Source organism: Podarcis erhardii, assembly GCF_964252035.2.
Source record: "Podarcis erhardii genome assembly, chromosome: 14".
NCBI lineage: Eukaryota > Metazoa > Chordata > Lepidosauria > Squamata > Lacertidae > Podarcis > Podarcis erhardii.
This window is the reverse complement of record NC_138503.1, coordinates 31922447-31945217: the sequence shown is the minus strand read 5'-3', so window position 1 is coordinate 31945217 and position 22771 is coordinate 31922447. Positions and strand designations below refer to the sequence as shown.

General features: G+C 45.3%; 1 protein-coding gene across 2 annotated transcripts in view; it reads left to right on the top strand.

Annotated features, from left to right (window-relative positions):
• Positions 1–22771, top strand: part of CHTF18 (chromosome transmission fidelity factor 18) — a 34143-nt gene that overhangs the window by 10571 nt on the left and 801 nt on the right. For both annotated transcript variants that reach the window (XM_081840253.1, XM_081840252.1), the window contains 10 exons: positions 329–422; positions 1009–1107; positions 1739–1869; positions 2888–3059; positions 4430–4654; positions 6313–6462; positions 8565–8695; positions 16975–17119; positions 20982–21116; positions 22714–22771. In XM_081840253.1, the coding sequence (XP_081696379.1) occupies positions 329–422; positions 1009–1107; positions 1739–1869; positions 2888–3059; positions 4430–4654; positions 6313–6462; positions 8565–8695; positions 16975–17119; positions 20982–21116; positions 22714–22771 (1340 nt within the window). The remainder of the gene's footprint in view (positions 1–328; positions 423–1008; positions 1108–1738; positions 1870–2887; positions 3060–4429; positions 4655–6312; positions 6463–8564; positions 8696–16974; positions 17120–20981; positions 21117–22713) is intronic.

The window sequence follows — 22771 nt, the reverse complement described above, 5'->3', positions numbered from 1 at the left end:
GGGAAAGTAGGAAGTCTGGAGATTCGGAGAAATCTCTAAATATGGATATTGCCATTTTGTATTGTTATAACTCTACACTTGTAAAATCAAATAAAATTTATTTCGAAAAACAAATTGGAGATGAGGGTGCAAATGAAACGGATTCCACTCCGAAAGCAATGTCCTAAATCCCCAGCATGCTTTGTGATGAACAGATCTCATGAGTATCTGTGTTAGGCCCATCCATAGCTTTTTCCACTCAGCCTCTAGCGGCAGGCCTGTGCTTAACTCAGGACTCCTTCCGTTATTTCCCTGCCAATATACATCTCTGCCTCTTCTCTTTTTCTAGGTACGTCCCTTCTCTGCGTCTGCTGAGACAACAAGCCTTCCTTCTCAACTTCCCCTCAACAGCCCCATCCAGGCTGGTCCAGAGGCTGCACGAAGTAAGACCCAAATCCAAAATAATTTATTCTTCCGTTGCCTTGGGACTATACTTCCCTGCAGCATGAACTTTGTACCTGTGTCAGCCTTTAAAGAACTCACCTGGCCTGGTGGCTCTTTCTGTGGCGAGGAACATGGCCGCCAGGCAAGCAATCCAGGGAAGCTTGGCAAAAGCTAGCTCACTTCTTCATTGTGTTTCTTTATTATCCTTTCAGTTTTATTATATTTAATAAATATTTTACACAGTTTTGTGTAGACCTCTTAGGTCTTTGTTGATTAAGCAGTATATGTTTGGAAAGCTGATTCGACTTTTAACCTATTTCTACTCTGTTGTTATGTTATCTTTTTGAAATTCTTAAAATATAAGGGTTAATTTATCATAGTGTTAATTTTATTGTTTTATCTTTTCTGCAAACTGCTTTGAAGGTTTTTTAAAAAAAACAAGTGGTATATAAATTTTATGAAATAAATAAATTTAGCTAAATATAAAATAAATAATAGTTAATAAATAATAGTTTAGTTAAAATATAAAATAATTAAATGTTCACATGTGCAGCTGCCTCTAATATACATATTTTTGCATTTCAGATCACCTTTAAGCAAGGCATGAAGGCTGACACAGGGGCCCTCTTGGCATTGTGTGAAAAGGCAGAGAATGACATTCGCTCTTGTATTAACACCCTGCAGGTAACTTCACACACCCCACTTTCATCTTATATCAGGGATGGAGAAGAATTTCTATTTTGTTCGCATTTTAATGAGGGACCACCTCATTCTCATCAATGCACAAACCAAAACTTAGCCCTTCTTTGAAATTCATACTTGCCTGAGTTTTGTGATTTGATTAAGAACAACAAAGGCACAGAAGTGCATATATTAGGGGGAAATGTGTATAAAAACCCATATTTGGGTGAAAATCACATTAAAATGTGCACTGTTGGGGGGTATTGCTTTCCAAAAAAATGTACGTAGTAATCAAAGCTGCATAGAAGAATGTGTTTATTAGGAGAACTTTGCACCAAAATGCCAAGGAATTTTCATGAGAGAAATAAAATAAATAAAAACGTAAAATTATTTGTGACTGGCCCACGAGCATCCGGTGAGTTTTATGGCCAGATGGGGATTTGAACCCTGGTCTCTCCCATGTCCTCTTCCAACATTAACCACTGCACCACATTAATACTTTATTGCAAACTGATGTGAAAATGTGGAGAACTGAAATTATGCTTAGTAAAGGGGGAAACTTGGAGAGTCTGAAATTGACAGGCCCGTCAACCCCGTTCCATGTCCTCAAATCTCCCTTTGTTGTCTTTCTAAGTTCCTGCACAGTCGCGGTAAGAAGGAACTGAACGCGAGGACCGTGCAGACCACACAAGTTGGCTCTAAAGACCAGAACAAAGGGCTGTTCTCCATCTGGCAGGAGATCTTCCAGCTTCCAAAAGTGCAGAGGTAAGGAGGGGGAGCTTCTGCGCTCCATTCGGCAGATCCTTTAGAACTTAAGAGGAGCCCATTGGATCAGGCCAATGACCCATCTAGTCCAGTGTGCTGTCCTCACAATGGCCACCCAGGTAACGGGGGGAACCCTCAAGGAGGACCCAAACTATAAAAGCACGCTCTCCTCCTGTGGCCTCCAGCAACTGGTATTCAGAAGCATTACAGCTTCCAATTGTGGAGGCAGAGCATAGCCATCCTGGCTAGTAGCCATTGATAGTCTTCTCCATGGAGTTGTCTACTCCCCTTTTAAAGGCATCTAGGTTGGTGGCCATCGCTGCCTCCTGCAGAAGTGAGTTCTACAGGTTAACTATGCGGTGCATGCAGATGGACTTCCTTTTATCCATCCTGAATCTCCAAAAACATTCAGCTTCATTGGCTGCCCACTAGTTCTACTGTTACGGGGGGGGGGGGGGATTATCTGGCCACTTTCTCCATGCCAATTTGTCCCTTCCAAGATGCATTTTGGGGTATATTTCTTAATAGAAGTGCAAAAATGCACCAGGTTTTAAGACTGCAAGGGATTTTGCAAACTGAACTAATGTTTCCCAGACATGACATCTATTTGATTTTTTCCCCCTTTTAATTATGTTATTTAGACTATTAAAAGCTGCAGATTCTTTCTTTTTTCCTGATGTTTGTGCATGGAGGACCTGTATTTGGTAGAACAGTGTGAGATAAACTTTAAAATTATTTATTTGGCAATGCTTAAATACTGCTTAGAATTTAAGTGGTTTACGTAAAGTAGTATGCTATATGGTATTGATTCTTTTTTAAATGGTGATTAAAAATTATGAAAATATAGCAAAAATTGTTTTGAAAACAAAAGTACATAATGAAATCACGTCTCCACATTTTGACAACTGCAAACTTCACTGTTGCTTGATTTTACCTTCCTTTCCCTCCCCACCACAATGGGGAAGCTTTAAACTGCATGCCCAGTCTTAACCCTTCTGGTTCCTGCTTCTGTTCCAAGGCAGAGAATAGGTTTGGACCCTTCAATTCCGGCTCACCTCCTTGCTAACGGGGGCGATGACAACCTGTTCCATGTGACCTCAGCTAGAGCTTCCCTTAATCCAAATGCCCAAAGGTTTCACCACATCCTGCATCTAAGCATGTCCTCAGGAGAACATGAAAAGCTTACCCAGGCATGTAGTTTGTGTTTCATTTTTCACTTTGGTGTGAGAAAGCAAAATTCAGGTGACTAGTTTAGATCCCCCCATTTCCTTCCCATCCCCAAATATATATTACCAAGAGCTTGGGGCAAGTTATAATACTTAAGAAACAGAAATATATATAAAAAAATTGTCCAGTAGCACCTTAGAGACCAACTAAGTTTGTTCTTGGTATGAGCTTTCGTGTACATGCACATTTCTTCAGATACAGAGGCACGCAAAATTATAATGACTTGAAGACATTCAGAACTTAGAAAAACACTACATGTGGATTTCAGCATTCCACCATCTTTCAAAAGCTTATTCAATTAAAAGCTGTGATTCTGAAAGTTGGTCAGGCTCTGAATTTGGTGAATTTCATACAGATGAAAAGCCCATAACTGTAGGGTAGCCTCTGTGAATGCCTTTCAGTGTTGCATTTGGGGGTTGCAGTTCAACAAAAGATACTGGCTGACACCTTGGCCACATTCACACCATCCATTCAAAGCAGGATGATACTGCTTTATACAGACATGGGCTCCACCCCCCCCCCAAGTATTGTTATGAATTTGTGGGGTGCATGGACTCCCTGCTTCTAATTCATGGACACTCCTTCTAATTTCTGGGTGACAGACACTGGATTTAGCATTTTAAAGTAAAGCCAGATTGGCTTCCCATGTTCAAGTGATCACCTGGAATGGGCCATTAAGGAGAACAAAAGGAAAGTGATGAACCATTAGAAATCTCACCAGAGAGAGCAGTAACTCCTTCAGATCAGAGTGAGTTAGAATACAAAAGGCTGCTGTGGCTAGGGGAGAAGGTAGAACCTCTTGGGGTGTCAATGTTCGTAGGCTAAGATGGTAAAGGTAAAGGGACCCCTGACCATTAGGTCCAGTCGCGGACTACTCTGGGTTTGTGGCGCTCATCTCGCTTTATTGGCCGAGGGAGCCAGCGTACAGCTTCCGGGTCATGTGGCCAGCATGACTAAGTCGCTTCTGGCAAACCAGAGCAGCGCACGGATGGTATATACGTGTAAATAAGTCATATGAAGATGCCACAGTTTCTGTTGTGCCTCATTTCTAAAGGGGTAGCATGCAACAACGTCTTGGAAGCTGTATTTTGTTGAAGGCTCTGAGAGTTGTTAGGAATTGAACTACAATTCCAAGAGTGGTTTAACTCAGTCCTCACACGGAACTCAGGGAATTGTAGCTCCATGGGGGGGGGGATAGGGTGTCCCCTAACAACTCTCGGGACGCTTAACAAGCTACATGTCCCAGAATTCTTTGGGGGTGAGCCATGACTGTTTCACAAGCGCATTATGGTTCATGGTTGTGACTGTGGCTTGTCTCTGCTTCCCTTGGCAGGGCTTGTACGACAACTTTCTGAACATGAGGATAAAGGACTCCGCCTTTGACTCTCTCTGCCTGGCCTTGGAGTGGCTGGGCTTCTCCGACCTGGTGAACAAGGCAGTCCTGCAAAGGCAGAACTTCCAGCTCATGCGCTACTTGCCCTTCCTCCCCGTTGCTTTCCACTTGCTCTTTGCTGCTTCCAGCGTTCCCCGTCTAGCCTACCCCAACAGCCAGCATGAGGCATGTATTGAGAGAGGAGTGGTCGTGGGCAGAGCCAAGTATCACAAGCCAAGCAGCAGTGTCTTGGAGGGGGTGGGCAGATCCCGTGGGGAGGGCGAGAGATCAGGGAGCTGGAACTCCTGGGGGGCCCAATTGGAATGAAAAGGAAGAGGCAGGGTGTGTGGAGCTTCTTGGAGTTTACACTTAGCCATGCAGTTCACCTGCAGTCCATTTAACCCTAGCCTGGCCTATACATTGCTCAGATTCATGTACAGTGGTACCTCAGGTTACAAATGCTCAGGTTACAGACTCCGCTAACCCAGAGTGCTTCAGGTTAAGAACTTTGCTTCAGGATGAGAACAGAAATTGTGCTCTGGTGGCGTGGCAGCAGCAGGAGGCCCCATTAGCTAAAGTGGTGCTTCAGGTTAAGAACAGTTTCAGGTTAAGTACGGACCTCCAGAACGAATTAAGTACTTAACCTGAGGTACCACTGTATTGAAGAGCTTGGCAGAATCCAAAACCTGAGTTTGAGTTCATCCAGCAATGTGAGACTGCTCTGCACTAGTTGTGTTTCTTTATGCTCTGAGGCAGCAAGGTACTACACTATTGAGAATCGTCCAAGAATCATTGCTTACGTAAGCTGTTACACACTTTGATGAACTGTTAATAGCTGAGGAAGCCCTTCAGGGCGAAACAAGGAAATAATCTGGAAACCTTGTTCTACCTTCTACCCTACCCAGCTGCCTGAGCCAGCCTGCCTGTGTCTGCTACCTGTGCTAGCCAAACTCATCAGCGGTATTGCCTGTGACATTCCAGGGACTTTTCCTTAACCACGTTCGAGGACTGTAACATATAAACTAAAACAAGAATGTACAGTACAGCCTCTACTTACGATCATAATCTGTTCCGGAGACCCGTCTGATGGGCGAAACTGGACACTAGTAGAGGCACCGTTGTGCGCATGCGCATTCGGTGGCAGCGCGCTTCTGTGCATGCATAGACGACGGCCACTTGTGCGCAGACGCAGAAGCCACTTCCGCGCATGCACGAATCGCGGCAAACCCAGTGTTTACTTCCGGGTTTGCCGCAGTTGCAACTTGGAACATCTGCGAGAAGAGGCGGATGTAAGTCGAGGTTCCACTGTATGAAGAAAGGAAGAAATATATCTTCATTGGATTTAATTAAATAGATTATATACCTTTCTTAAGGATTGTTTATGGTATACATCCTGGACTTAATTCGTATGATAGGAAGTAACCTATAAAGAAATTTGTTACAAACATTACCACTCAGCCTGTTGCGCTCTATTCAATCTGCGTAACAAGGTATTGTATTTGTTCTGACCCTGAGGCAGCAAGGGGCATTCCTAATTAATCCTGAGTCCAGGCTTACTCAGTTTTCTCCTTGATCCTGGAGCTTACCAGTTTCCAAAGCTGGTGTACCTACTATTGCCATCGCTCAGTGGCCCAGCACCTTGTTTTGCATGAAGAAGTTCCCAGGTTCAATTCCCAGCATCTCTGTGGACAAATAACTGACCTGGTACAAAGCATAAATTCTGCTAGGCTGACCTTTCACATCTTGCGGAAGTTGCCCTGTCTGTCAACATTCCACGTCATGATGATAAAACATAACTTGGAGACTGACAGCTCACTTGTGCCGCTTGTTTTGTTTTTCTCAAGTCCCTGGTGAAGCTGACTCAGATGCAGAACCTCATTGCTTCCATGATGTCTGGGATCACGCCAACCTCCCGCAGCCGTGCCGGACCACAATCTCTTGTCCTTGAGGCCCTTTGCCTCCTCTTGGAGATTATCTCACCGAAACTGAGACCGGTAGGAGAATTTTATTTTCAACATCATATATATGTGCTTTATTGCCCACCCCTTACCTTAAGGTCCCAGGACTGATCACAGCCATTTAAAATACAATATTGACCACAGTTTAATACAAATTACATTCACAAAAGTAGTCTGGGTCATAAAACTATACATCACATGTGTCAAAGGCCAGGGTAAACAGGCACATCTTCACCATACCACCAAAAAACATATAATGAAGTTCCCAGACATGCACCTGTGGGGAGGAAGTTCCACAGCTTGGTGACTGTCACAGAAAACACCCTCTCACTGGCCATCTCTACCCCGAGCTGCTGAGGGCAGTGGAACTTCCCAGTTCCTATCCCCGAGTGCCCCATAGGCCTCAAACATTCCCTGTGAATATGAAAACTGGGAATTTTGGACTACAACTCCCATCAGCTCTAGTCAGCACAGCCATTTTGACTGTGGCCATGCTCGTTGGGGCTGATGGGAGTTGTAGTTCAAAACATCTGGAGGCCACTGGGGTTGGTGAAGGCTGCTTTTCCTGGGTATGGCAGTCGATGTTAGTTTGGTGAGTCCCCCCATTCCACAGGCTTCATTCGTCACCCTTTGAAACCCCTGTGTCCCTTGCCAGCTGCTTTTGTTTGCCACGTGAGGATTGTCTTCCCATTCCTGAAACAGTGAGGAAAGGACGCCCTCCCTGCCCAACTGGACTGCCAAGGCCGTCCCGTCCCAGTCCTCTGGCCTGAGCTTTACCTCAGGGGACCTTCTTGCATTGCAAGGCTAAAGGGGACAGTTATGCAAGTGCTGACAGAAGCAAAGACCTGAAGGGAAACAATTAATTCCATGGATGAGATCTGTACCCGAAAAAAATTAATAAAATGACAGCAGGTGTCCTGTCCTGTCCTCTCCCCCGCCATCCTGTTTGTGTCATAAAAATCTTTTTTTGTGTTTCTGCTTGGTGTCCACTGCCCTTCAAATCACAGTACATGAACAGGCTGTTGGGAATCTTTGAAGGTCAAAAGAGAAGTAGGAGGCATGGCTTGCTTGAGTCCTTTGGGCCTCGTTGCTTACACTGCGCATAATGCTTGAAGCACTCTGAGGCTGGTAGCAGAGTGGCCGTTCTCCTGGCACATCTGCATCTGATGAGTGGAACTTTGGAACTCACTCCCGCAGGAGGCAGGGATGGCCTCCAACTTGGACGGCTTTAAAAGAGGGTTAGAGGAATTCATGGAGGATGAATCTGACACAATGGCTATGCCCTGACTCCATCGTTGGAGGCAGCAGTGCTTCTGAATACCAGTTGCTGGAGACCACAGGAGGGGAGAGGGCTCAAATCCTTCTTGCTGGTTTCTCATTGGGGCATCTGTTTGGCCACTGTGAGAACAGGACTTGGTGAGCGATTGGCCTGATCCAGTAGGCTCTTCTTACATTCATATGTGATGAAATTCTTAACAACAGCGGAACAGAGATTTTAGATCAAGTGTAGAGAAGAACAGCTCCCTAGACATTGGCCATGCTGGCTCTGATGGGAGTTGTAGTTTAGCAACATCTGGCAGGCCAGAGGTTCCTCACACGTGGTGCAGATTTGCTGGTTAAAGTTGCTCTGGAGTAAGTGGGTTTCCCAGTGGGTGCCTACATTTATTTAGAGGGTTTTTATACCACTCTCCAGCCAAAAAGGCTCCCAGAGCTTCTTACATACAACCAACTGAAACCGTCCGTGCCTGTAAGCTTGCAGTCTAAAGGACACGACATGAAAGGAAAGACGGGCATGGAGGGAAGAGGGGGGAAAGCAAATGGGCAGGCAGCCATTTCCCCCACCCCACCCTGTCCTTGGCAGCAAGATACAACGAAGCTGTCCCCAGGCTATAGTTTTGCCCACTGTGTGAGTCCTCTCTTAACTCTCTGCCCATATCCAGTGAAGGAAAGGCCACCCAAAAGTGCATCTTACTCCTTATTTAACCCGCCGGACCCTGTGTTCTGCAGGAGCGGAGCATCCTCTAGCAAATCACCGTATGCAGTTACCCCAAGTCAGCCATAAGGTGTTGCCTTGAGGTCTAGTAGCATGAAGTAGCAAGAGAGATTCCTACTCACTGTCTTCCATTTGCAATTTCCAGGTGAACACCCAGCTGTACAGTCAGAAAGAGAAGCAGCAGCTGGGGGAGCTAATCAACACCATGTTGGCATATAATCTTACTTACCACCAGGAGCGGACCCCCGAAGGGCAGTATGTCTTCACGCTTGACCCGTGAGTACTGTATAAGACAGGCATGGTCAAACTTGGCCCTCCAGCTTTTGGGGGGACTACAACTCCCATCATCCCTAGCTAACAGGACCAGTGGTCAGGGATGATGGGAATTGTAGTCCCAAAAGAGCTGGAGGGCCAAGTTTGGCCATGCCTGGTATAAGAGCATTAGGAGAGCCTGCCTGCTGGGGCCTGTCTGGTCCAACGCCCTGTTTTCCTTTTCTGATGGGGAGCCCCCTAGTGGGACATGAGTGCGGCAGCACTCTCCCTGCCTATGATTCCCAGCCTACTGCCTCCAGCAGAACACGGTCATCATAGCTTTTGATAGCCTTATGCTCCATGGATTATTTCTCATTTTATAAAGCCATCACTACCTGTTGCAGGACCGCTCTCCACTGCAAAGCAGGGTAAACCCTTTAAAGATCCTGGGGTCCAGTTTCCTGCCACTTGTGAGTGGCAGCTGTTGGTGTGAACCTGGGTTCCTCAGTACCACAGTGCCCACCAACACCTTTCCTTGGCATCTACCAAGGTTTTGTGCCCTTCTTTTCCAGGCAGGTTTTTTTGCTTTTTCGTGGGGGTTCCATTTCCCCTCTCCCCCACTTTACTCATTTGGGTATGTGTGTGGTGAAAGGGTTGCTTCTTGCTTGTATTTTCTGAGCACTCTCAGTCTTTTTCTCTGTGAAATGGGCCCACAGCAGTTTCTTCTATTTCCAAATGGCCCAGAAAGGTTGGGGACCCATGGTGTAAACTCTGCAAACCATCCCCCTTTAGAAAAGCATTGTGTTTGACACAGAAACGAAATCTCGGTCTCCTTGCACCCTTTGATTTTGTTGCATTTCACACATGGTTACTCGGCTGTTCTCCTCACACCCACCACATGCGGAGCACCTAGATCCATGAGCTCCTACTTAACATTCACAATTCAGAGCATGGCCCACTCATCCTTCCTTGTGACTCCATTCTGGGGGCAGCATTTCACTCGGAAGCAGAGTGGTCCTCTATTTTGCAGCCCAGATCTTGCTGCTTGGGACATACTTGAGTGGAAGTCATGGGAAACTGAGCAGTCCTCCATAAGTTATTCTAACCTTGTTATTAATGGGGGGGTATGCTAATTCCCAACTCCTAACCAGACCAGGACCCTGGGAGACCAGGGTTCAAATCCCCACTCACCCTGGCCAGTCACTCACACAGTCATTGTGGGGATGAAAAGGGTAGCAGGAGAAGTATGGAGGCCACCTTGAGCTCCTTGGATGAAAGATGAGGTATAAGTGTGATAAATAAATAATTAAAAATAAATTGGCAGGTCTTATTCAGCAACACTCCCTCTGGCTGCTGAGGTTTCGGCAGGCATGGTCCAGCATTTCATTTTATGAAAAAGCTGAGGATCCAAGAATCTGAATTCTGGATTCAGAATTGTATCCAGTACCTGGGGAGTCATATTTTTATCCACAGTGCTTCCACATTCTGTATATTATGTTAGGATTTTCACTTGGGCACGAGGGACCCTCTGACTCTGGGCAGAAATCTCATTACCGATTCTAAGAGATTAGCAGGTTTTGTACAGAATTGCTGAGAAGCAGCATTTAATCGCCTTCTGCTTTTTTGACCTTGGATGCCTCTGAAATTAGCACCCCAAACCCTTGTTGTGGGTTTCTGACTACAGTCTCTTTCTTCCTCCTTTCTTTATTGTGTTTGTTAATAATAATAAAAACCAATTAAAACCAAATTAAAACAGGTGATCTTTTCAGAAAAGACCTATATGGCACCAGCCCAGAGGTGGCATTGGCCATCATCACGTGTGACATTAGATAATCCAGGGTAGAAAAGAAACTCAAGGATTCAGCTTAAGCGCACGCTCTCTCTCTCTCTGTGCCTAAATTATCTGGAAGCAAGCGTGTTGTTTCCAGCCCTCCCTGAGCAGATGGTGAAAATATCCTCTTCATTTTCTGGGTATGTCGACTTTAAACACATCACTTCTCCCTTCCTGTGATCCAGCCCCCGCCACTTCCTCTCCACTCACTTAATCAGGTTTGATCCTCTTTGACTCCCCCCCCCCACCCAATCTGTCTTTTCTCTTCCTATGAGCCAATGCACGCATGGATGTGTTGAGGTTTGTGGAATTCATGAGTAGTTTAGGGAAGCGTTCTGGAGTTGTGCTACACTTCTGCATCTCACTTCTTGTAGCAAAACCATAACGTGGGAGATGGCCCATATCAGGCTTGTATATTGACTTAGTCACCTACGCTAAGGAAAAAATCATCTTTAGGCGACTCTTGAAGCAGTTAGCTTGACCAGAGTTAGTTAACTTTTTTCTGTTAGTCTCCAAATGCTTAATAGAAATGTGTTGAGCTAGGTAGGTAAAGGTAAAGGGACCCCTGACCATTAGGTCCAGTCATGACCGACTCTGGGGTTGCGGCGCTCATCTCGCTTTATTGGCTGAGGGAGCCAGCGTACAGCTTCCGGGTCATGTGGCCAGCATGACTAAGCCACTTCTGGCGAACCAGAGCAGCGCACGGAAACACTGTTCACCTTCCCGCTGGAGTGGTACCTATTTATCTACTTGCACTTTGATGTGCTTTCGAACTGCTGGGTTGGCAGGAGCAGGGACCGAGCAACGGGAGCTCACCCCATTGCGGGGATTCGAACTGCCAACCTTCTGATCGGCAAGCCCTAGGCTCTGTGGTTTAGACCACAGCGCCACCCGTGTCCCCAGTTGAGCTAGGTAAGTTGGTAAAAATGCACTTGGACTAGTAATTTTACCAAGGTTGGCCTAGATGTTAAAGTGATGAGGGTAAGAAAATCTTAGTGGGTTGTGTTGTTAATTACTTCCCACCCTCCATGATGGTTCAGCCTTCCCATATTAAACAGTGTGAGAAGGATCTGAGCATCTCTCTTTGCCTGGAGGAGGTCCCAGGCTCAATGCCCCAAATGGCATCTTCAGACAGGACTGGAAAAGACTCCCTGCCTGCCACCACAAAGAGCTCCTGCCAGTCAGTGCAGACAATACTGAGGTAGATAGATCAGTGGTCCAACTTGGTATAAGCCTGCTTCCTGTGTGTCTTAAGGGTGGTGTAGGGAACCTTTGGCCCTCCAGATGTTGCTAAACTACAACTCCCAGCATACCTGGGCATTGGCCACGTTTGCTAAGGCTAATGGGAGTCATAGTTCAGCAGCATCTGAAAGGCCACTGGTTCTCCGCAGCCCTGTAGTACGGTAGTACCTTGGGTTACATACGCTTCAGGTTACAGACTCCGCTAACCCAGAAATAGTGCTTCAGGTCAAGAACTGCTTCAGGATGAGAACAGAAATCGTGCTCCGGCGGTGCGGCGGCAGCAGGAAGCCCCATTAGCTAAAGTGGTGCTTCAGGTTAAGAACAGTTTCAGGTTAAGTACGGACCTCCGGAACGAATTAAGTACTTAACCTGAGGTACCACTGTAAATAGCCAGGGTAGGAGGGTCAATTGCCTTCTGATATCCAAAGACCTAATCACCTAGAGGCAACTCCTAACTCACCCCAGGCAGCCAGGTTAGAGTGGGGTTTTTCCGCAATCATCATGTCAAGACTCAAGCTGGATTTCCCATTGAGCCAAGTTTTGTTTTCTTTCTTCTAATCCACCTGTCCTAACACAAGACTGCATTGGGTCTCCTTTCACTCAGATCGTTAATGAGAAATTTTTGCCCTTGATTCGCCCGTCACTATAAGTAAGAAACAATATCCCTCCATTCTGCAAAATCAGGTTCAAGGTTAATACAGCTGGAAATGTTTTTTTACTCCAAATCCCTTACATTCATTCAAAGGGCTTAGTGCACTCATGTCTGCGTGTTCAGGGGATGGGAGAAATTTCCATTTTCTTCTTTCCTGTATCATATCAGCTCTCTTAGTTTGGGTTTCTGCACCCTGATCTCTATCAGATATAACTGAGCTGCCCTCTTTCCAGGAATATATTAAGTTTTCAGAGCTCCCCACCCTTTCAAGGCACAGATATATTTCTCCTCCCACCTTTGCCGTCAGCCCCCCTGCTGAGGGGATCAACAGGACAGACTTCTGATTTGCTGCCTTCTCCTGCCTTCTATTCATATTCTCATCATTGGAATCTCTCCCCGCCGCTGGGCTCAAAACCAGCCTAGCCAAGACTGTTTGGCCTTAATCAGATTAGAGGAAGAGAAAACAGCTGCCTTTTGGCTTTTGACGGAGAGGCGCAAAGAAGCTGAAGATGCCTCCAGTTCTCCCCTCCTCGTCGGGCCGCTAGGATGCCAGCCCGCCTTCCGCTTCTATGTTTCAAGCCCGCTGCCAGGAGACTCTGTTCGTGACTGACTGGGGGGTGCCGCTGGTGATTGCCCTACTCCTCCTCGGCTTAATTTATCTGTTTATTTACCTGCCTGCCAGCCTCCAGCAGTCATCTTCAGTGGAAGAGGCAGTGAGGAATTTAAGCGACAAGTACACTTACAACGGGGTGGGCTTTGTCAAGCAGTGAGGTCCAGAAGGCACCAAAGTCTACCGGTGGCCAGCCCATCACTCCTTGAGGCCAAAGAGCGGCAGGCACAGATCTGAGCTCAGCAAACGAAACTTCCACTCTGGTTTCGGATAGAAAGAAACATATCCAAGAGAGCCGTTCTTCCTTGGAGCAGCTGCATTTTTGGGTGTCTACGCCAGAGGAGACCAGCAGGTTTCTTCTTCCGATTGGCTGACCCAGGAGCCAAGTCTCTGAGCCTTGCTGCTCCGTCGTCTTACTTTGCAGGGTGTTGTGGAGGAAAAGCTGAGTCTCGCCAGCGGAAAGCAGGGAGGAGGTGCTATGTTTGGGCATTTCGTGGAAGGAAGAACTCGCCAAGACATTTCGTTGTGGGAAGAGTTGAGGGGATTGGTGCAACCTGGGTGGCTGGCGTCACCGAGAAAGGCTGAAGACCTGTGTGTGGAAAACGCTGGCTCTTCAGAGGCAGGCAACAGCACCTGAAAAGACACTGGTCCTTGACTTTTACTCTTCATTGAGCCCCCACCTCACTGCTGGCCACCACCTTTGTAACAAAGCTTTCTGACTAAAAATGGCAAAATATGTTGTGTATCATTTGGCCGCAAGAGGGTTTGTCTAATTAATGCATAGCTGTGGCTTAGATTTGCTGGGGTTTTTTGCACAAACTTGTCAGTTGTGCTGTGGTTATGGTAGGGTTTCCTAAAAGAGCTTTAAAGGTACCCTTTCTTTTTCCTGGGTTAAACTTTCAGGGCACGTACCATGCTCTTTAGACCCGAAAGGATGATTCTTTTTCAGGAAAGCAGAAGCAAATCAGCTGCCTTCAGAGGATCCCACCCTCTGTGTTTCTGCATGAGTCACCATTCAGGGAAGATCCTTCATTTGGAAGGAGGCAAGCCCAAAGTGCTGACTCATGCAGAGGGGCACCAGGCAGACTCATCGAAGGGTGGGTAATTCCGCCACGATGGAGCTAATGGAATGATAAGATGGCAAAATGTGGGACAGAATTCCCCACCCTTGGTGGAAATTGATCGATCAATTTGAAGGAGCCGAGACAGAGCAGCAACTCATTCAGAGACACTGCAGGCAGTCTCTAGTGCAAAGGGGTCCTTCAGATTCATAGGGCGCCCCTAACTATTTTAATTAACTTATTTCTTGTGACACCATTTTTTGTGAATTACTTGATTAAAGTTCTAGTTCTTTTGCTCCCTTCCAACACTCCTCTGCATTTACTAGTATGCTAAGCCTCCTGTTTCTCTTTAAACCTGGAGCTCTGTCTGTCTGCAGCAGGTGTCAAAATGAGGCAGTTGACAATTCAGTGTTTCTTTCTCAAAGAGATAATTAGATTTGATTACTATCTGGCACATCCAGCACAGTAGATGGGTTGTTGCTTGTTACCATTTCTTCCTCTTTAACATGGATTAGTCTCAAGATCTAAGAATCTAGCTTTGCTGGCTTTATTTTATATTACCATATTTACTCGGGTCTTAATGCACCATCAAATCTAATGCGTACCTCAGTTTTCAGAACCTTGGAACCAAAAAAGTATTTGCTGGCGAATGTAAATGTGCCATCGAATCTAATGCACACCTTACATTTTCGCAACATAATTTGGCCAAACAAAAGGTAAGCATTAGATTTGAGTAAATACAAGTAAATTAAAAACAGTTTTATTCCTTGGGATGGAAAGATAATCTGCAAAGTAGGCAAAATGTGTTTGCAAAAGTTACCTTTGTGTGTTGTGGGAATAATAGCCTCTCTAGACAATTGGTCTTATCCTGGTGTCCTAAGTTAACGGTTAGGATTGAACTGTTCAATGCATTGGCCCCCACAAGAGGAGTGAAGGCCTGGTGGGACCTCTTTCCAGATTTATTCCAGATGATGCTAGACTGTAACTCACATAATCCCTGACATTTGGCAACTCCGGCTGGGGATTATTATGGTTATTATTATAATTTACTTTCCCTTCATCCTAGGGAATTTACACCCTTCACCACCAAGCATATTTGGTTGAATTTCATGTAATGAAAGGCTCAGTTTCAAATCGCAGCAAAATTTTGACATCTGAGTTCGAGAATCAAAATTCCAAATTGTTGGCTGGATTAAGTTGGTATGATTTTTGTTATAAAATTTAGTAAGTCCAGCACTGCTGCTTTCAGGGTTGACTCTGTGATGTAGATTCTTCCAGCGCCTTAAGGCTGATGCAGAATATCAAAGATTTGCTAAGTGCTTTGTACATTCCAGAAAATATATCAAGAGTATTTGCTACCAAAATTCACATACAAGTAATTTTAAGGCACATTTCACCTCCACTTCAAATTTGAGGTTAAAATTCCACACTTTAGAAATCTCAAATTTCTCACTAGGCATTTTGTTTTTTGCATCCGAGGCTCAAATATTGAAATTGTGTGTGTTGTCAGGATTGTCTCTATCCACTTGCTTGGCACATTCAGTAGTGACAGCCCTTGCATTTCAGGAGCTCTGCCTTCTTTCTTGTTTGCTGTATTAAAAATGATTTCCTTCCAAGTCTCTGCTTGAAAACTCTATAGACGACCAATAAACCTTGCAATGTTCAGCCAAGGCTGCCATGTCAGTGTCTGTCTCAGTTAATTCCTTTAGCTGTGCATTGATTAGCGGTATCCTTTTCCTTTCCTTTCTTACTCTTAACACCCAATGTCTTCATCTTCTGGAGATAAATTTATAACGGTTCTTTATACAGTGCACATTTTGATTTCTTTCAAACTTGCAATTCCAAAAACCAAAACCAAGTTAAGAAGTGGGGAACAAATGTCATGGGCATTATTTTTTTCCTTTTGAGCCATGGAACGCTCACAAACATTCTGACTTCTGGTGGGTGAAACTGCCTGCAACAGGATGCTGGCAAGTAGTAACAGGTTCTGGTGCAGTGAAAGATCACTTTGACTAGGGTACTCACAGACAGGGTCTAAAATTAAGAGGGCTCCAAGCTCATTTTGCACCTAAAGATTCTCCATTTGCAAGCACCTCAAAAAGTCTGGGTGCCATTTTTTTTGCACCTGGCTGTCACTCAAGGATTACTGAAATTTATGTGCTTGAAATATATGTTAAGGATAGACAATATGCTAAGGAGTTTAACAATAAAGAGTAGAAGTGTTTTTAAAACTGAAGTACAGTACCAATACTTTTATTTCAAAATTAAACATGTATTAACAATTTTCTGCTAAAAATGTGATCTTAACAATGTGTCACTCATGTGAATTACGTGTTAGTTCATGCTTATCAGAATAACACACCTAAGTGGCGACTAGACATTCTGTTTTGGCGCCCACAACCCAGGTCCCAGAAGCCATTTGGCTCCTAGCTTTTCTATCCCAGTTTCTAACACTGCTCACAGAGGCCCTAAAACTGGGAAGGAGCTGTTTCGGGTTGGTGTTAGGAAGGCAGTACACAAAAAAGAGAACTTTGAATGCTAGGAAACTGGGACAAGTGAATTTCACACCTTAATTTGAACAAACCTGCCAAAATGCTAACTGCAAGTATATACATTCTGTGGTGGTTTTTTTTAATAACTTTATTTTAATCATTGTTTTCTACCCTTTCAAGAATAATGTGGGCAAGAGTGGGCAGGTGTACAACTTAACGCTCAAGGTGGCATTCATTGTTCTCCCCCCCCCCCGCCCCCATTTTATCTTCACTACAACCCTGTGATGTAAGTTAGACTGAAAGGCAGTCAGCGGCCCCCATAGATGAGCAGAGATAGATAAGTTGTTGTTTTTTAGTGTGGTTTTCTTCTTGTTTATAATTCTTCTGCACTGATCTATTCCACTGCAATGCCTAGAAACATGGAGGAAGTGTGTAGGTTCCCAGATCTCCCGCTTCGGAAACCGCTGACTTACCAAGCCAAGCAGCTTATCGCAAGAGAAATTGAGCTGGAGAAGATGAGGCGGACGGAAGCCCTCCTTCATGCACGGAACTCTGGTCAGGTAAGTGGCTGGACGGCTCTTGGGGAGAGCAAGTGGCTCAAAGAATAAGTGGGCCTGGCTTAGGCCCCTCTACAGATCTTGTGTATGCCCCAGAATCCTTTGCAGCATGCAACGGTTCATTGGTAAACAAGCCTTCTGCACCAGAGGTTCCCCAAGGAGAAAAATCCCTGAAAATGAGTGGTCCAGAGAAGGGGATAGGACCCCTTTCCAGCCTGATGACCACTTTCCTTTGTGGGTAACTGTCTGTGGGTCACATGCCAGTGGTGGATGGGGCCCACTGGTGCCAACTATAGGGGGCTCTGGGGGTCCAGGCACCCACACAAAAAATGTGGGTGCTCAAGCACCCAGTCTACTGGGCCTCCAGCACAACTTCTGGGGCCTTGCAAAGCACCAGAAATCGTGTCTGAGCCATCGCAAAGCGCTGCTTAGCTTTGCAAATGTGTTAGCAGTCATTTTTCTCCACCATGGTGATAGCTTTCTGTTTTCTAAGCTCAGCAAATGTCTGACCTTTTTTTTTTTAAAGTGCTACTCAACTGCAGCTGAAGGGATTGGCATCGGTTCATTGACGGCCATAACATTCATGTTGAGGTTTACATGAGGACAGTCATAATTGTCAAATTCTTTTAGAAAGCTCTTCTGCCCTCTGGTGGGCCCAAGTGCCTATTACTGCCACCACACGAGTTCTTGGCACTGATCCTTTGACATTACATGTCTCCATCCTCTTCATACCAGGAAAGATTGGTGATATCTGTTGCAGGGTGGGAAGAGAGACACAGTTGTTTTTTTGTATGCGGCAGACTGAAATTTATAACTATAATTTGCTAGTGGAAATCTGGATTAAAGAGGCTCCTGGTGCTACTTTCTGCTTAGCTCAAGTGCCTTCAAAATTTCTGTTGTTGTTGTTGTCTAGTCATGTCTGACTCTTCGTGACCCCATGGACCAGAGCACGCCGGGCACTCCTGTCTTCCACTGCCTCCCGCAGTTTTGTCAAACTCTTGTTGGTAGCTTCGAGAACACTGTCCAACCATCTCGTCCTCTGTCATCCCCTTCTCCTTGTACCCTCAGTCTTTCCCAACATCAGGGTCTTTTCCAGGGAGTCTTCTCTTCTCATGAGGTGGCCAAAGTATTGGAGCCTCATCTTCACGATCTGTCCTTCCAGTGAGCACTCAAGGCTGATTTCCTTAAGAATGGATAGGTTTGATCTTCTTGCAGTCCATGGGACTCTCAAGAGCCTCCTCCAGCACCATAATTCAAAAGCATCAATTCTTTGGCGATCAGCCTTCTTTATGGTCCAGCTCTCACTTCCATACATCACTACTGGGAAAACCATAGCTTTAACTATACAGACCTTTGTCGGCAAGGTGATGACTCTGCTTTTTAAGATGCTGTCTATGTTTGTCATCGCTTTTCTCCCAAGAAGCAGGTGTCTTTTAGGCCACCCTAAAGGATATCTCTAATAGGCCATCCTAAACCTGTTGTGTGAAGGCCCTTTTTTTGAAGATGGTAAGGCCAACGTAAACTAAGAGGAGGGTGGGAACAGGATTCCCAGTTTCTGTGGCTTTAAGGCCTTTTTGTGTTGCTAAATATATCCTACCCAAGAGATCACAGCATGGACACTGGGTAACTCAGTTGGTTAGAGTTTGGTGCTGATAATGCCAAGGTTGCAGGTTTGATCCCTGTATGGGATAGCTGCATATTCCTGCATTGCAGGGGGTGGACTAGATGATCCTCAGGGTCCCCTTCCAACTCTACAACACTATGAAGAACAGACTAGTGGTCCATGTGGATTTGAAAAATTAATTGGCAGCTGGTACCTTAAGCTTAGTCACACCTAATTTGTTGAAACTTGGACAGATTTGCTGCCTGAAAACCTAGAAAGCTGCTGCCAGCCTGTGTTGTACTGAGCTAGATGATCAGTGGTCTGGCTCAGCAAAGAGAACATTCTTACGTTCCTAATCGTAGAATAGTAGAGTTGGCCCAGGGGTCATCTAGTCTAACCACCTGCAATGCAGAGATCACAGCTCAAGAATCCCTGGCAGATGGCCATCCGACCTCTGTTTAGAAACCTCCAACAGAGGAGAGTCTACTGTCAAATTATCATGATGATGGAAGAGAGCATTGTAAGCTTCTGTCCCCTAGAGGGTGGCATTTCCTTGTCCAAGACCAGATCTCTAAATATACTGTTAGCCAATTGTGATGGAAACTGAAAATAGTTGCAGGCTTGCAGCAATCATGGAACTGCAGAGACCAAATGAGCTCAAAGGTCTTTCTCGGCAAACACCCAAGGGAACAAGGAGCCAAAGACTAATTGAGAATCTGGGCCAGCTACTTATTAAAATACACGATGCAAGCTTTTTGAATCACACAGGTCTCTTCCTGTGTTTTGGGTGGCGATAGACTTCTTATGCCAAGATGCAGTGCATGATGCAGACACACACACACATACACACAAACACACACACACCAGGTGTTTGCTTTTTTGTTCCTAATATGCAATGCTGATGTACAAACTGGCAGCCACGGCTGTGTTGTGCAGTGTGACTTCTGCTGATACATCCAACATTGGTCCTAGAATTAAGCTGTCTGAAAATCTTCAACGTCTGTTGAGTTTCTAGTCTTCATGGCTGCAGTGAGTTGCTGGAAATTGTACCAAATGGTTCCTGAAATCTCTGAAGACAGGACTTGCTTCAGTAAGACTATCAGTGGCTGGGACTCTGTGTAGCTCCCTCTCTTGTGGAATGACTCCCCTGATTTGCAAAATGAGAAAATTTGTAGATTTGCATAATTTATACAGGCCGCAGAGCTGAGCTTTCCTTGTTGCTGTTTCGTTTTTTAAATGCAGAATACAAACAGCCTTGCTAATTAAGCAGGCTGTGGGATTACAGGTTTAATTAGGTTTCATATGGGCTGGCTGATAAGGGAAGAATTTATATAGTACCAAAGGAAATGAAATAATAGTCGATGACAACCCCCCCCCCATATTTTTTTTATACAAGAAAGGGAAAGAGAAAGTAAACAAACGTGATTCGAAAGAAAGAAAACCTATGAAAAAATTATTTGACCATATTGAATGGTATTTTAGAATTCTAAAACTTTAAAGGGAAAAGAATAAAAGAGACCAGCTGCTTTTGGACAATCAAATCTTGGTTGTTGTTTGGGACGACATCAGCCCTGGCCAAGACAGCCATATAATAGTGGAGCTGACAGGAGTTGTACTCCAAAGCATCTGGAGGGCACCTGGCTGGTGAAGACTGGCTTCTTACAATAAACCAAGATATGCACAAACTTCACGCATCAAAATGTAGCTGTTTTTCTCCTCCCTCTCTGCAAGTAGAGTAAACAAGCCAGGAAGCAGCAGTTAACCACAGCTTTCTGTTACAGCCAAACCAGGAAACTATGGTGAGCAGAACAGTCCAAAATGGGGCCTGGTGTTGATTTTGCATTATCCTTGCTTTTCTGGCTCGGTTTCATTCATTGGAATTTATTGATTATGTAGATTGTGTGTGTGAGAGAAAGAGAGACAGAAAGAGAGCGAGAGAGAGAATGAATGAATGGTGGTTAGAGTGTAATCCTAGAACCCAGGAGACTAGGATTCAAATCTTCATTCCACTGTGAAGCTCACTGGCTGATCTGGTGCCAGTCGCCATCTTTCAGCCTAACCTACTTCACAGAATTGTAAGGATGAAACAGAACCATGTACCATTTTCCTTGAGCTCCCTCAAGGAAAAAACGGGATGTGAACATGATGAATACATAATACGTAAAGCACCTCAACAGAACTGAAAAGAGATACAGATTGATTCTCCAAATCAATACAATGAATTAACTAACCCTTCTCTGCCTGTCTCCATCTTCCCCGCAGGCGATGGAGACAACTTTGCTCCCGAAAGAAGGCAACCACAAAGCAAGCCATGAGCCGGCACTGCCTGAATCCAGAGTGCGGAACCACAAACAGCGTCTCGACCAGATTGTGAAGAGAGCCACATTTGAGGAGAAGGTGAGGGCAGCATCCAAGGAGTGCAGGCAGAAGAGGGCCATAGCACAGGGCAGCTTGCAGTGCCAGCACAGCCTGGCAGCTTGTGCCTCATTCCCTTTGCTGTGTTTCTGTCTCGCATAGTTGAGAAAGGACAGCAATTCTGCCAGGCCTTGTCCCAGTGCACATGTGAAGCTCTCCTTTCTTCTTTTTGCTGTCTAGTCCTAGAATTGCCGAGTTGGAAGGGACCACAAGGTCCTTCTAGTCCAACCCCCTGCAGTGCAGGGATCTTTTGCCCAGTGTGGAGCTCAAACCCACAAGCAGCAATGATGAGGTCTGGGCTGCACAGGTGCACTGGTGGAGCCAATGCAGCAGTCCGACTGGTGCCACCTGCACAACGTCCACCTGGCAGCCATCGTATTCCCCATCCTCCCAGTAAATGGAAGCAGCACCGCTGCTGGGAGGCTGCAGCTCCACTGCACTGGGGAGCCAGTCCTGATTGTCCACTGGTTTGCGGTAAAAGCAGGATGGTGGCTTCTTGAGGCGATTGTAAAGATCAGCAAGGCCACTTTTATGTTAGCATGAGAGCAAAAGCTGGCTTCTAGGTGCAACTCAAAGGTACAGGAATATGCTGCATCCCAAATAGCCTTTTCCACGAGGTTGAAACTGGGTTGCAGACCTCATGCATTGCATTCTTTTTCACTAAGAGAACAGTACCTGGGACAGAGTTAAGGGCGAAGTGTGGATAATAAAACTAATTTATCCACTGGGTTGGTGAACCTATAGAAAGCTGCCTTAGCCTGAATTAGACCCCATAGTATTGTCTACATTGACTGGTAGTGGTTCTTCAGTTTCAGGCAGGGAGTCTCTCCCCAACCCAACATGGAGATCTTCTGCATTCAAAGCAGATGCGCTGAGCTATACAGCCTTTCTTTTGAGGCTGCCTGCTGCCGTGCCTTGTATAGGATGGTCCTTCACTTGCAGTTGTGCAATGCTATTGTGTGATGCCGGCAAACTAGTTGTCCCTTTGCTGGGGGGTGGGGGCTTGTTTTGTTTTATATTTTACTGTTTTGTTAACCAAGAAAAAAAGTACAACCCTAACAAAAAAAACCCCAAAGAATCAAAAATCTGAACTTTAAAGTACAAAGATACAGCGTAGCTTCAAAGGGATAGTAAAATATTAACAAAGATTCCTTTTATAAATAATAAAGCTTTATAAAAATACAAGTATTCTCGACTTGTGAGTTCCATCATTATTGAGAATCCAAATTATTAAGGTTAAAAGCCTTCCAGGATTGGGCAATACTTTGCTGGTTTTGCAGTGTCCGCTGCAAGACATTCCTTGGTTTGGAGAGTTGTTCTCCAGGAAACACAATGGGGTCTGCCTGGTAGCTATTTGCATGGGTGATCATCAATGAGCAAATGTCTCCAGATGCATCAGAACACATTCCAGAGTAAACCTGCATTCTGTAGCTATGCTGGAAGTCCTGTGTAAAGCACTGGGCCCATGTGACATTGGGCTTCTCTGAGGAAACCAGGCAGATGGATTGCCTTTAACAACTGTGGGTGATGCGGGGAGTAGATGGTGCACTCTCATAATGGCTTCTGTTCCTTTCTGCAGCCAGAAACAGATTTCTTTGGCCGTGCGATTGTCAAGAAAAATGTGTCTCCGTCAGCAG